This window comes from Panicum virgatum, chromosome 4N (genome assembly GCF_016808335.1).
Source record: "Panicum virgatum strain AP13 chromosome 4N, P.virgatum_v5, whole genome shotgun sequence".
NCBI classification, from domain to species: domain Eukaryota; kingdom Viridiplantae; phylum Streptophyta; class Magnoliopsida; order Poales; family Poaceae; genus Panicum; species Panicum virgatum.
In genome coordinates, this window is record NC_053148.1 from 25822882 (window position 1) to 25838433 (window position 15552).

The 15552-nt window shown below is 46.5% G+C and overlaps 1 protein-coding gene across 3 annotated transcripts; it reads left to right on the top strand.

The window, feature by feature from the left end:
- Window positions 1–696: 696 nt before the first annotated feature.
- LOC120668667 (protein CUP-SHAPED COTYLEDON 1-like) lies at window positions 697–3964 on the top strand. 3 transcript variants are annotated; one of them, XM_039948408.1, is made up of 4 exons: window positions 697–798; window positions 1007–1262; window positions 1378–1661; window positions 2964–3964. In XM_039948408.1, the coding sequence occupies exons 2-4, from the start codon at window positions 1055–1057 to the stop codon at window positions 3546–3548; spliced, it is 1077 nt and encodes a 358-aa protein (XP_039804342.1). In that variant the 5' UTR covers window positions 697–798; window positions 1007–1054; the 3' UTR covers window positions 3549–3964. The 3 variants fall into 3 exon arrangements, with proteins under 3 accessions (XP_039804342.1, XP_039804343.1, XP_039804341.1); XM_039948409.1 differs by lacking the exon at window positions 697–798 and adding an exon at window positions 800–905; XM_039948407.1 differs by lacking the exon at window positions 697–798 and having other exon boundaries at window positions 826–1262.
- The last annotated feature ends 11588 nt before the right edge of the window (window positions 3965–15552 follow it).

The window sequence follows — 15552 nt, forward strand, 5'->3', positions numbered from 1 at the left end:
ATAGAGATTTTTTTAGTCTGAACATATGCATAGCACGCAATCCAAGGTATATCCGCTCCACTGGGAACCTTCTGCGATCTCCAGCACCCACTCACGCACGATGAATAACTTTTCCCGTTCACTACTCCTTTCATCTAGAAAAGAATGGGACTCTCGATGAGACAAATAATTTCATATTTAATCAAATTTATATAAAAATTTACTAATATTTATAACCATAATTTATCTAATATATACTTATTTTGTATCATAAATATTAGTACTATTTTTATGCAAAAAAAATATTTGTATTATTTTATACAAATTTGATCAAATTTAGAATTATTTAACTTCTAAAAATGAGAGTTCCATTATTTTTCTCAACTTAGGAGTCGAAAATACTTTACTAAAAAAATTCCTCTTTTTCAAAGGTGGCAATTTGCTTTTTTTTTTAAAAAAAAACCACCATCGCAGCTAAGGATGGATCTAAACATCCTCGCAGCCTTCCGTCTCAGCAGATCCTTGTCCGCTAGCGCGTCCGCCAAAACCCCAGACAGAAGCAAGCTCCGCTCGACCGTCGCCGCCGTACCGGGGCCCCACGCCCTCTCGCTCGCCTCGGCTCCTCCTCTTGCCGGCGAGAGCCGAGAGATACTGACACCCTCCCCGATTCGTCGAATCCGCCATTTACTCCCCTCAACCACCCTTCCTACCCCGCCACACAGCACCCCTGCGCCCAGCAGCAGTGTCCATGCCGCTATATAAAAAACGAAGCCAAGGAACTCCACCCGTCCATCCCCAAGAATAGCGAGGTGTGACTCAGTGAGTATTGTTTCCTTTCAACTCTCCCTCTCCCTTTATCAAAAAAAAAAAACTCTCCCTCTCCCTCTCCTCTCTCTCTCTCTCTGACCACTGGTAAAGCTCTAGAGGTAGTGATCCTGATGCTGATCCTTCCATTCCATTCCGTGGCTGCTCTTGCATTAATGGGATGTTCTTCATGCTGTTGTCTTGTTCCGTTTGGTCGTGCTAGCTGTAGCTGCTGGGGGCGCCTGCTAGTTTGGGCGAGAAGAGGGGATCGATGGAGCGTTTCGGCGTGCTGGGCACGCGGCTGGGCTTGGACGCCGGCGGCGGGGGAGGGGGAGAGCTGCCGCCGGGGTTCCGCTTCCACCCGACGGACGAGGAGCTCATCACCTACTATCTCCTCCGCAAGGCCGTGGACGGCAGCTTCTGCGGCCGCGCCATCGCCGAGATCGACCTCAACAAGTGCGAGCCGTGGGAGCTCCCGGGTGAGTTGTTTTGATGCGTTCGGGCTGAGTTCCGTTCGTTTCTTGTCCGTCCTCTCTCGCACCGGTCTCGGTCTCGCCTCCCGAAACTGATCGGCATCTCTGTATGTCGCTGCAGACAAGGCTAAGATGGGGGAGAAGGAGTGGTACTTCTACAGCCTCCGCGACCGCAAGTACCCGACGGGCCTGCGCACCAACCGCGCCACGGTGGCCGGCTACTGGAAGGCCACCGGCAAGGATCGCGAGATCCGCAGCGGGCGCACCGGCGCGCTGGTGGGCATGAAGAAGACGCTCGTCTTCTACCGCGGGCGCGCCCCCAAGGGCCAGAAGACGCACTGGGTCATGCACGAGTACCGCCTCGAGGGCACCTACGCCTACCACTACCTCTCAAACTCCACAAGGGTCAGTCCTCTAGTCCACGCCATGCTTCTCGATCTATCGTTTCCTCCTTTGTTAACCTGTGCATTTCCCCTTGCAATTCATTTTTTTGTCTTGGCAATGCTGATTTGTAGTACATCTTCTTATAGAGTTTATATATATATATACAAGAATCTAAAACTGGAAAAGTTTCTGTACAAGTACAAAACTACAAATACGTACAGCACTAGAGACACAATGTAATGATTATGGGAGGGCAAAGTAGTCGCAAGGTCAGTTCTTCGAGTTTTTTCTTGTCTTGCATGAGCTGTGAACTCATGCATGTCATGCAGCTACGAGTATACCTGCAGAGTGCAGAGTGCTCAGGGCAGGCAGGCCTGTCTGTGCCCCTGGCTTTCCTGCTGCCGATGCGTGTAGGATAGCCGCTGGTACCACTGCATGCGTGGTCATGGCATACGGCGAAGCGCAGGGATTCGAATCTTTTCTTGGCCAGGGGACGATACGAGCGCAGGGATCAGTGCGTGCGTGCATGGCCGCGCACAAGTTAGGGCGTGTCTAGATTTTTTGCAAAAAAAAATGGCCGCGCACAAGTTAGGCCGTGTTTGTTTTGCAAAAAAAATTTTGCCATGGAATCTTACTAATTCGAAATACTAAATGAAGTTTATTTATAAATTTTTTTTGGTAAATCGCGAGACGAATCTAATAATCCTAATTAATTTATAATTAATTAATAATTAGCGGATGGTACTGTAGCATTGCTGTTGCAAATCATGGGTAAAAGATGCTCATTACATTCGTCTCGCCATTTACAGCTATCTATGCAAAAAAGTTTTATAAATATACTTCATTTGGTACTCTATTCTATGCATGTGTCGAAATATTTGATATGTTTTTTTTTGCGTTTACGGATTTATGGGGTCGGAATAGGGCCTTACTATATCCCCACACCTGCGTAAATGCATCCCTTTTGTTTTTTACTGCGGCTGTGCTTGTTTATCTTTTCTGAATCTGAGTGGATATAATCTCTGCATTCATGTTTCCTGACTTCTGCCAGCAACTCAGCATCTACCATACCATTGCCAAGTAAGATTTGGCTAGTTAATTAATTTTGTAACACAATGGAGTTTTGTGGTAGCTACAGTACATGAGCAAGAACCCAGTTTTGTGACAGCATTCATGTGGATGCAATAGAGGTATTCGTTTCCTAGTAAAAGAAAGGCTGCTGAAACAATAGCATTCGTTTCCTAGTCATACTACTGCAGCGAAGTTTCTTACACTGTTGCTGTTGCTTGTGTTTTATCTCACCCGTGTGCGACGTTGGATCAGGACGAGTGGGTGATCGCGAGGGTGTTCCAGAAGCCCGGCGAGGTCCCGCCGTCCCGCAAGCAACGCCTCGGCCTCAGCAGCGCCGGCGGCGAGTCCTGCTTCTCCGACTCCACCTCTGCCTCCATCGGCGGCGGCGGCGGCGGCGCGTCCGCATCGTCAGCACCGCGCCCACTGCTGACGGACGCCTCGCTGTTCGCGGCGGCCGCCGACAGCGGCTCCTACTGCGGCGCTGCCAGCGCCAACAACGTGGTCACCGGCCGTGAGCTCGTGCCCTGCTTCTCCACTACCACCGGCCCCCAGGATGCCGGCCTCGGCATCGGGCAGCCGTACAACCCGGTCCCGCTGGCCTTCGAGCCGGCGGCGGCGGCAGCCTTCTTCCCGAACCTGCGCTCCCTGCAGGACAACCTCCAGCTGCCGCTGTTCCTCTCCGGCGGCCTGTCCGCGGGCGCCTCAACGCTGGGCCCGCTGGGCGGCGGGGCTCTCCACTGGCCCGCCGCCATGGAGGTGAAGGTCGAGGGCCGCGCGCCGCCGCAGATGGCCGTCGGCCCCGGCCAGCTCGACGGTGCCTTCGGCTGGGGCTTCTAGCTGTGCACACACCACCACTAATTGGGCCACCAATCCATGGATGGCCTGTGGCTGTGTGCTAATCAAGTATCCTAGCGAACGATCAAATAATCGTGCTGTGCTCGTGTTAAGAGCCTTATTAATTAAGCTGCTATGTGGTATCGTTATGCTGATGCAACTGTGTTTATGCTCTGGTACGTGGTCTCCAACTGCAGTAGCAGGATGTGATTGACCATGTATTAGTGGATTGATCAGTCATTTGGTATGTGATGTCAAGTCTTCTAGCTAGCTTTATTGATGTGCACTAGTGTAATCGGACCAGTTAATGTCGGAGCGGTACGGACCTCTGGGATTTGACGTGTTGCTCCTGTGGAATCCATGATGTATCTGATCAGGCATGGACCTGTGGAATTATGGATCGGATCAGTTTGTCAATATGGAGTTTGTGTCTGCTGCTTTTTATTCTCGGCATGTTCCAAAGTGAACTATTTGCTTTTATCTTTTGCGTATATATATGATGAGATGACTCGCAGGGTTGATAATGGTGGTTGTGATTTTATCGCTGGGAGTGAGTCGTCAGGCCTCAAGAGCTCAGCCGCTGATCAGGGCAGAAACGCAGTCCAAACTCTTAATTTCTCACTCAAGGGCTACTAATAACAGCTGCTTAGGCTGACTTCATAGCTTGTGGACGCTTAAGTCTCTCTCCCTATATATATATAGGCACGCGCACACACACAAAGTGAGGGTGTGTTTAGTTCATTTTGCAAAATTGTGTAAAGATGTAAAGAGGGCATTTGAAGTACTAAATGAAGTCTATTTGCAAAACTTTTTGCATAGATGAGTTGTAAATCGCGAGACGAATCTAATGATGCTAATTAATTCATGTTTAATCAATAATTAGCGGATGGTTACTGTAGCATCACTGTTGCAAATCATGGATTGAGTAGGCTCATTAGAATCGTCTCGCGATTTACAGCCCATCCATGCAAAAAGTTTTGTAAATAGACTTCATTTAGTACTTCAAATTAGTAAGATTTCGTTTCACTTTAATGCGTTTACGGTTTTTTTGTAAAAACATGTAAAGATCTAAACAGGGCCTGAGTTCCACTACCTTTTCATATGTAACGAAATACTTCACGAATCACTACAACTGTACTGTATACCATGCATTGTTTTCTCCAATGTCAATTCATAGATGCATGTGGTCACTTAACTAGCCTTTTTTATCCCATCTTAGACCTTTCCCTGTTTGTACTTACGTAATTTTCATGAATTCTATATGAACTCAACTATTCTTGTGCTTCAGGCAATGCTTCTAGTGGTCACAGGTAGCTAGCTTACCTTCAAGCATTGATATTACATATATACACTTACTACTAAACTGTGTATGTTTGGCTTGCATTCTAACCTTGCAAGCATGCTCATATACTTGCCCAATCTAGAGATCATATATGTTTAAGTGGTGATTGGAGACTAAACGTAAATCAAACATGCATGCTCTAGAGTTTATTATACCATATAGTACATATTTACAGGCTAGCTTGTGTAGTGATCATGGCCCTCATCACTTAGGAGTTACTCCATCCGTCCTCAAATATTAAATATTTTGATTTTTTCTAAGTCAAATTATTGTAAATTTGATCAAATTTATAGAAAAGATAGTAATATTTTGAATGTCAAATGAGAATAGTTAGATCCATTGTAAAATATTCTTTTTGTAATTTACTTATTTGATCAATTAGATGTTAACATTCTTTTTTATAAATTTAGTCAAACTTAAACTATTTTAATTTAGAACAAACTAAAATACCTTATATTTAGAATGGAGGGCCAACTAAGAATCAAGGTTACCAAAAACTAGCGATTGACTTTGGGAAGACTACTTTCAAGGTCAATTGCCTTTTTCAATAGGTACGTACATTCAACTATAGCAAAAACTGTGTCCTCGCTTCCTCAAGTACCATCCAGTGATCCAGATATGACAATCAATTTAGTAACCGACAAAACAAAATTTAAATATAAAATGGTACGCTCGAAATGTGGGCGGTCGATAAACGCAGCACACATGCTCATAAAATAATGAAAAAATGGCATTACTGCATAGTAACCTACTATCAGGTTATGTAACTGCTTCAACTCATAACCCCCACGCTCCTACCATTACTACTCCAGCCATCTATACCAGCTTTATGATCAATTGATCATCCCGTGGCTGAACAAGCGTACACAGTGGCTCAACTTCGATTAGGACACGGCCGATGGACACGGATCGATACGCCTGCCTGAGCCCCCTGACCGCGTGCCTGTGCTGTGTAACGTTAGTGGCATGCTAGGCACTCGAGAGCGCTAAAAGTCCAACCGGCCGTTTCCCTGGCACGGCATGATTCCTCTCCCCCTCCTTTTTACATGCATGCGTCCATCCATCCGTCCATTCCAAACGTCACTTCCCCATTGCGACGCCCATGCGGCCATGCCTCTCTGCCAGTGTCTCTCTCCTCCCTCTGGTAGCAGCAGCCAGCAGATCGGGGAGTACGAACCGTAGCGAGTGGTAGCAATATTTTGGCCGTGTTTAGACGGAACGAAATTTTTTTTGCCATAGAGTTTTACTAATTTAAAGTACTAAATAAAATTTATTTATAAAATTTTTTGCACAAATAAATTGTAAATGTAAGACGAATCTAATAATGCTAATTAATTAATGATTAATCTATAATTAGTATATGATTACTGTAGCATCACTGTTATAAATCATGAATTAAATAGGTTCATTAGATTCGTCTCATGATTTATGGTCCATCCATAAAAAATTTTGTAAATAGATTTTATTTAATACTATATGATATCCAAATATTTAATGTGATATTTTTTTTGTGTTTATGGATTTACGTGATCTAAAATCTTTATGTGACGGATGGCGACGGTGACGAGATGGGGACGTCTCCTGCTGGATCCCTGGGACTGGATGGACCGACGGGTACGTGACGGGGGATACAGGGGCTCGCACAGCCTACTGGGGCTAGCGCGACCTCGACGGGCTCCATCCGTCCGTCTTACATCACCAAACAGGTCACCATCCATGGCCGCCAGCTCCACAACGCCTGACCTCCTCGTGCTCCAAAACCACTCATGGAAATCCTGCAAGGAGCCGAGGAGAGTTTTTTCCTGAAGGGAAATTCTTGAACATCAGAGCAGGGGTGCACATGCTTTTACCAATACCATGACACGTCTGGTCATCTACATTCTTTGTTGGAATGGTGCGCCCGTGTTCTTCTCTCGTCGCAAAAAGATTCCAACGAGAGTGAGTACTAGCTCGTATGCATTAGATTTTGAGCTCATTGTGGTACAGCGACTTGAATTGGTACCTCGCCCAAATGCTGCCGAACGATATAATTTTCCCCTACCCGCAAAATAAAAAAATAATTTTTCCCTACCTTCAATTCGCTGTGAGTTGGCTGAGAGCCCGAGACGAGGCAAACATTTAGAGTCGATCAAAAACGGGATTGCTATAGCAATCCAAGACAGGGTGATCTTCTTTAGCTCCGGCGAGGCCTCCAATCGATTCTAAAAAAATAAAAAAATTGAAAATACAAAATAAAAATATATCCCAATCAACCGGCCACCACCACAAGCTCTCTATTACATATGTACAATATTTTTTTACCAAATATCCACACATGCATTAACCGGTACGAACCATTTAGCTCAAGTCACTACTACCATAATCTTTTCTGAGGCGGTTGAAAATAATTTTTAGAGGCGGGCAAACCCAACTACCTATGAGAAAACGTCACTGTAAATCGGATAGAAAAACAAAAAGAAATGAAAAAGACCGTTGATCCCATCACAGGCCCATCGGGCGCGGTCGCAGGATTTTGCGCCGCCGCTCGCCCACGGCTGCCGGATTCCGCGGCCGCTGCACGTCCGCCAGCGGTCGTCCGATCTAGCGGCCCGCGGCCGCCGGACGCGGCCACCTGCACTGCAACCATTGAAGGGGATAGGTGAGGTGGAGGAGCTCAGCCGGTGGAGGAACACGGCGCTTCGCCCGTGCCACCCGACACCCGCCGCCGGGCTACTGGACCACCGATGTCGGTGTTTACCGCCAAGCCTGCTCAGGGATACCCTTAGCAGTAAGGTTTGTAGATAGTGATCGACGGCTCTAGAATTCGATTGTACAAGGAACACAAAGATTTAGATAGGTTCAGGCCGCGAGTTGCGTACTACCCTACGTCATGTGTGGTTTGTATTGCCTTAGGTGTTGATGATTGTTTGGAGGAGGTCCCTGCCCGCCGTTATATATCCGGGGGACAGGGTTACATGACCTTCCTCCGGGCGTTCGACTACTATCGCCGTACTGACCACATGAGTAGTTGCAGCGATATAGAGGAGTAGTTCCTCGCCAGGTAGTGGAGCTGTCAGGATCGGCGGTGATTGGAGGTGATGCTTGAGGTTCTCGAGTGCTTCTGCGGCTTCTGTAGTACACTCGAATTTATCTTGTCGCTTTAAGAGCTTGAAGAGGGGTAAGCCCCGTTCGCCAAGTCTGGACAAGAATCTGTTTAAGGCTGCCATGCAGCCTGTAAGCTTCTGAATGTCCTTGATGGTAGCTGGAGCATCCATGGCCATGATGGCGTTGATCTTCTCTGGATTAGCTTCAAATCCTCGATTGCTGACAATGAATCCGAGTAGTTTTCTAGAGGGCACGCCAAAGACGCACTTGGTTGGATTAAGCTTCCAGCGGAATTTTCGAAGGCTGTTGAAGGTCTCTTTCAGGTCAGTAATGAATTGATCCTGGGTTTTTGTTTTGACAACGACGTCGTCAACATAAGCTTCAACATTGCGATGTAGCTGATCGGCGAAGCACAGCTGTATCGCACGCTGGTAGGTAGCACCATCGTTCTTCAACCCAAAGGACATAGTCTTGTAGGCGTATGCCCCGTAAGGTATGATGAAGGCCGTCTTAATTTGGTCTTCTTCTTTCAGTGCGATCTGATGGTACCCTGAATAGCTGTCGAGGAAGGATAATAGGACACATCCTACTGTCGAGTCGATCACTTGATCAATGCGTGGTAGCCCGAAAGGATTCTTTGGGCAATGCTTGTTTAGATCGGTGTAGTCGACGCACATCCTCCACTCGTTGTTGTTCTTTTTCTGGACGAGCACAGGGTTAGCCAGCCAATCAGGATGGTAGACTTCCTTAATGAACCCTACTACGAGTAGTTTTGGCAGCTTTTTCTTGATGGCCTCTCACTTGTCCGATGAGAAACGTCGTAGCCGTTGCTTCTTCGGTGTGGCTTTAGGGTCGACCTTCAAGGCATGCTCGATCAACTCTTTGGGCACCCCTGGTATATCCGCTGGTTTCCATGTGAATACGTCTTGGTTGGCCCTAAGAAAGTTGACGAGCTCGAGTTCCTATTTGCCACCCAGTCCTGCTCCTATGATGGCTGTCTTGGAGTCGTCTCCCTCCTGTAGCTGGATAGTCTTGGTGCCCACATCACTAGTTGGTTTAACCGATGATTGGCTTTGCTTTATGGAAGGCATCGACTCCTTGAGTGAGAGTTCCTTAGCAGTAGCAAGTATTTCGCTGACAGAGCTAGGGACCCGGGTAGTGGCGGCATGGTCTATTGCTTCCTTGTCGCACTCGAAATATTTGAGGAGATCTCCACGTAGTGAAAGGACTCCTGTATTGCCTGGCATCTTGAGGAGCAAATAGACATAGTGCAGTACTGCCATGAACTTGGCTAGTGCGGGTCTTCCCAGGATGTCATGGTATGAAGATTTGAAGTCGGCTACTTCGAATTTGATGTATTCTGTCCAGAAGTTCTATTCTGTACCGAATGTGACTGGGAGGGTGACCGAGCCAATTGGTGTAGAGGAATTTCCGGGAACGATGCCGTAGAATGGAGCCTTGCTTGGAGCAAGCAGACTCATGTAGTTGAGGCCCATCTTTGCCAATGTGCTTGCAAAGATCAAGTTGAGCCCACTTCCGCCGTCGATGAGTACTCGAGTAAGCTTGGAGCCCTGGACGACTGGATCGAGTACTAGCGGGAACTTTCCAGGTTCAGAGAAGCTGGTCCATTGATCCTCCCTTGAGAAGGTAATGGGGACCTCGCTGTACTTGAGTGGCCTCTGAATTGCTGGCTCGACTGAGAGGATCTCTCTAAGTAGGAGCTTTTGAGATCGCTTGGAGAAGCTAGGATCTCCTCCAAATATGACATTGACGACATTTTGTTGATGTTGGAAGCCGTCGTGGTCTTTCTTGTCGTCTTCGTCATCTTTGTCTTGTTCTTTCTTAGGAGCGACTGCAGGTGCCGACTAGAAGGATTTGCGCAGGATCGTGCACTCCCACATCGATTGGTTGCTCTTGGGGTGGATCGGACATCTCTTGTTGTGGAGAATCTTGTCGAACTGGAACTGCGACTTGTCTCCCTTCTTACCATGCGGTGTGCGATCTATAGTGCCAACAGTGTCGTCAGGCTTACGCTTGCGCGTGGGACCCCGCTAGTTGATGGGCCCTCCTCGATCGTTGTGGCGCTTCCCATTGTTTTCATTGTTGCGGCGCGGAAAGCGACTGCGTTCTTGCTCCTCTTCATCTACCCAGCGCTGCATCATGTCTCGTAGATCTACTACTGTCTTGGGGCGATTACGCCCGAAGTCGCGGTACAGGGATTGGACAGTGATGCTGCTCTGGAAGTAGTCGATGACGTCATCGGTGGAGACGTTGGGGATGGTAGCTCTTGTGTCGAAGAAGCGCTTGACATAGGATCTGATCGACTCACCTTGCTCCTGCTTGATCATGGACAGGGCGTGGCGAGTAGCTACTCGGTGTAGCGACCCTTGGAAGTTGTCGACGAGCGCCTTCTTGAGGTCCTCCCACGAGTGGATTGACTCGCGCGCCAAACTCTCGAGCCACGTGAGGGGTGCAGGCTCGAGGACCATCGGAAGGTAGAGGACCTTGGTTTTGGTATCTCCACCTACAACACTAATAGCGGTCGAATATAAATGTAACCATTGAGCATGGTCTTGCTTACCGTCGTACTTTTGGATGTTCGTAGGCTTGAAGTCCTTCGGGTACTCGATGTTGTCGAAAGCCCTGCTCAGGGCTTGGAAGCGATCAGAATTATCCGCAAGCTGTGCTCTGCGTCTTGCGTTGATGATATCCCGTACATCTACGATGGAATCGGCTACCTCTTCCCTGTTGTGCCCGCGGTTGTTGTTGCGGTTTGGTTGAGGCCCAGGGGCTTGGATCACTGGTGGTTGGCCACCTTTGGGGTGATGGTTGCTCGCGACCTCTTGATCCTCTTGGTTTCTTTGGTTTTACTGCTCCTGTTGTTGTTGACGCTGGTGGCCTCCAGGGGTACGGCTTGCTTGAGGTACAACTGTTGCAGTAGCCCTTGATCGCGTACCGTGGAGTGAGGACAGCGGGTTCTGTCTCTTGAGTTGTTCAACAGCGTTTTTGGTGAGATTTATGACTCGGTCTATCTCTGGATTATGGGGCATCATCATGAGTCGCAGGGTTGCTTCTGTCATCGCAGCAATTGGTGTTCTGAAAACCGGATCTGCAACATTGTTGAACTCATTGTTGAGGTTGTGCGGTGGAATTCGAGCACGTTCGGCTGCATGAACCTGTGTGCTTCTTTACGTTGATTTCTTGCCCTGCGGGCTGTGCGATAGCTTCATCTTCATCTGCTGGAGCGTCTTGGGTCAGATTGTCTGCTGAGATCTGATCCACGGTTTCGTTTGGATCGTGATTAGGAGAACCTCCGGGTTGGATGGTCACGGGAACCAAATGTTCGTGAGAGAAGCTTTCCAGGTCTTACTCATAATCAGCTAGGACAGTTCCACCAGACCCAGTTTCCCTCTCGGTTACGAGGGGAGTGCCGTGTTGGAATGGGAGATCATCAATACTAGTGACTTCTCGCAGGTCGTCGAGTACTTCTGCGAGAGTGTGGCTTCGGCAGGATTTGAGTTGCATCTTAGCCAGCTCATTGGTGATGAAATCCAGGCTGTCTTGGGGTGACTATACGTCGAAAATGGGTGCCTCCCGGCTAGCGGTGACAGATTGGTTTTCGACGTGAAGTAGGCGATCCAAGCTATTTTCATAGAAGGATCTAATCATCTGTTTGTAAGCAGACGATGAATTGTGCAGACCAAAGATGGGTTGCGCAAGAAGAGTCTCAATCCGAGTAGATTTCGGTCTGAGATCAATCTGAGTCCGAGTGGAACTCGACTTGTGTTCGAGTTTTGCCTCGATCTCCTTAGCGAGGTCGGAAAGCAACTTGACGCCGCGATCACAAGATCTGGCGAGTTTATTGGAATCTTCCGACGTGGAGATCTTCGGTGTGGGAGAGTTGGTTAGGTGGCTGCCGAAGCCGCCCGATCCATTGGCGACGCAGACCCACGAACCGAAGATGAAGGTGGTGCCTCGGGGAGGCATCATGGTTGTTGACGCTCCTTAGCGCCCCCGATTTATATACCGCAAGCGCACGGTTTCATGTAGCTTTTCCCTTAGAGTATTCCTCCAAGGTTTATCAATCCACGGAACCAAAGAGACAAGAAACAATCTACTAGCATAGAGATTTCTTTGTGTTGATGTGGTGTAAAACGAATCTAATCTATTAAAATCGACAAACACCAAAGGTAGCAAGAGAAAGTTAGAGATAACCAATCTAGATCACCTAGATCATGCATATGTTGTAGTTCCAGCTAGATGTAGTGAAGTAAGATAGATGTGAATCTCAATGAAAAGCATCTTTAAACTCAAAATCTCCAATCCAATCCCTCGATACCCCACCTACTTAGTGGCAACGGCCTGTCACGACGCCACCCCTTTCGACAAAAGTACCCTGAAGCAAGTCGAAGCCCCTTTGGTAGTTCCGCCTTGAACCTCTAGCCACTATGACTACAAGATCATGCTAAGCGATCTATCTCGATAATAGATCTAGGATGAAGCAAACCCAAAGAAAAGAACGAAATCAAAAGAGAGAACATGGTCGCTAAACATTCGGAATCACAAATAACTTCTCCATGAATGATTGTACATCACAAGATCACAACCGGGGCCCTACCTTGATCTTGATGATCCTAGCTCCAGAACTCCGACGTGGTCTTCCTTGCAAGGTTCCCACGTCGGCTAGGGAATCCCCTAGACAACTAGCACGACCCTCAGCTCTCCGAGAGGTGTCCCTCTATCTTCTCTGCTCCTTGGCGTCGTCTCCCGAATTGATCTCTGCGTGAACCTTGGGGAGGGGTCTTTAAATAGCCTCAGGAAACCCTAGGTCAAAGGGGAGGTCGAACCGACCTGAAAAAGGGCTAGGCCGGCCAGCCCAATGGGCCTAGGCCGGCCTAGCTCATTCCTTCGCCGTCTTGTGTTCTTCTTTCTCCCCAAGTCTCCTGGAATCTTCTAGAGTTTATGTCTTTCACGATTGCACCCCATTAGACGTCGTTATCTTCGAGATTTCTTCGAGGAAAAGGATAGGATGGAAAATCCTTCCTTGAATATCTCTTTACTTTGCTTAGCCCCGAAGTATCTTGATCTTATCTTGTGGGCTTCGTCCTTTGGGCTTCATTGGAGGGTGGATGTGCATGAACGGGCCTCTAATCATCTTAGCCTTCGATCCTTTGTTAGGCTTTGGCCTTTGTCTTTCTTCGTGTGATCGTGGGCCTCGCCATTTCATGCTCCAAAATTGGTCAAAAACCTGTAAAAACGAAGTACCTCCAAAATATATGTGTAAACGCGAAAACTACCAATAATTGGGCCGAGGTTATGATGGTTAGTGATTCTGATATTAAATTCATGCCATTATCAAAGTTAAACAGGGGATAAAATGGATACTTAAGGAGCGCCAATATTCCCCCCATGCTTAAACCTTGCTCGTCCTCGAGTAAGTCTTTGATAAAAATCAGCGCTGCCTTTCAGTGTCCAATCCCTGCACTTGATCATACATGAGAAAACACAATGCTCCCAAAAATATTTTGCAGTTAATAGTTCAAGTTGTAACCAGCTTTTTCAATGTGGAAGGTAGATACAAGTTAAATGCTTCCCCACAATAATTAAGCACATGCTCTCAAAATTAAACCAGTCTCAGAATTAAGAAAGTAAGTTCCATAAGTAATGCTAAACCAAGATCAATAATTTAAACCTCATTGCAATTTGCTCATGGAAACTCTCAGCTCATCTTGTCTCTCAATCTTGCTAGAACTACCTCCTTTCTTTCTCTCATATGTATGTGTGCGGCTTTATTTGGAGCTCTGGAAAGGTTAGTCCTAACAAAAGATATTATAATCAAGATATTATTAAAACAAGAAATACTTTTTATGGATTTACCGAGACTCGTCAAAAAGACCATTGGAAAATAATTTCTTTGTGGAGAGGGAGAGAATGGAACACACACTTTGGATGGTGGACTTGTGGAAATGGCAACGGTTGATCCCAAGGCACAACTGAAGTCCTTGTTATCGGATTGCACATGGTTGGAATAATTGAGTATAGAATAATCTCCAAAATACCTAGAGTTTTAATGAAGCAAACGGGACCGAGGAGATTTTCATCATCATTCATTTTTTTATTTTTTTTCTCTTCCTCTCTTTTTCTTTCTTTCTTTTTGCTCCTCAGAACCGTTGGCAACACAATGCACTTACTCCACCTCCCCCCATGCTTGAACTTTTGCTTGTCCTCAAGCAATGAAGTGATGATAACTTGATGGAGTGAGTGCACAAAACCTTTATCAATTCTCTGGACTCAACTTTGGAATTCAATGGAGCATATCCTCGTGAAAGATTGAAGCCAACAGAGGAGGAAAAGAGGCAGGCCGGCCGGCCTAGGGGTGTTGGGCCGGCCGGCCTACTGCCTGTAGGCCTCCACTTCTTCGGATTTTTCTTCTGCGAACTCTTTGATGCTTCCCAAGCTTATGTTTTACTGAATTTTGCTCTTGATTCCACTGTTTTGCCGTCGAAATAAATATATACTCAATATATAGGTTGTGGTCAAGGTGGTGTTTCACAAAAAGATGTTTTTGGTTAAGGGTGGATATCCAGCGAGGTTTGCGATGTTCCCGGTATAGAAACTCACAATGCATGGATAGAATGGCTAGCAAAAGAGAGGTACGCAAAAATACGGAAAGGTCAGCTTCTTAGTCTCGTACCAAAGAAGATAAATCCTAAATTAACTCACCTAAAAATAATTCCTGCTCTATGATTTGTTATGATATATCATTTAGGTTTGTGGAAGGGTAGAGCAATTGCAAAAGGTATCATTGACAAGGTTAGCTCAGAATTAAATCCAAATTAAATTTTCCTTGACAAGCTTAAGTAAGAGAGCAAGAATAAAAGATATGGGTCTTAATTTATCATAACCTCCACAATTGAATTAGCCGGCATTTAATTAATTTTCAGATCATGTTAGAGAGAGTATTAGTTTAATCATGCATAAACCAAGCACAAGAAAGTAGACAAAGCGGCAACGACATCATATTTTAACATGGCACAAACTTTCTATCATCATCGCTAACCATAGCTTTAAAGCGTGGGTGATGCATTTATTTATCATGGTGATGAAGGCAAAATAAAATAATTTGCACACATGCTGAAAAATAAATAAAACAAAAAATTGCTACGCACACACAAGCTTGCACACATGCTGAAAAGAAATGAAAAGAAATAGAAAAATCCAAACCACACGTGCGAGCATTTTATTCATGGTCTTGCCGTCGATCACTCTCCTTGATTGGCTCTTGCGTTGTATCCTTGGTCATAATACTGCTGAAATGCTCCTCCATTAAATTGTTCCGGTGGCGTCAGGCCTAGAAGTCCCAATTGATATGCAATTCCCGCGGTTCCATCTTCTAGTTGGGTTGTATGCCTCCGGATGGTATCTATATCTTCCATGTTTCTTCTTGCATAGGCGCCCATGATTCTCATTCCTTGTTCCGGTTGAGGGAGGTCAAAATATTGTGCTCCAAATGACGGGTTGGGCATCTCTCCTTGGTACGACGAGGGTGGGTAGCCGTAGTTGCTAAATGGTGGGGGCGCC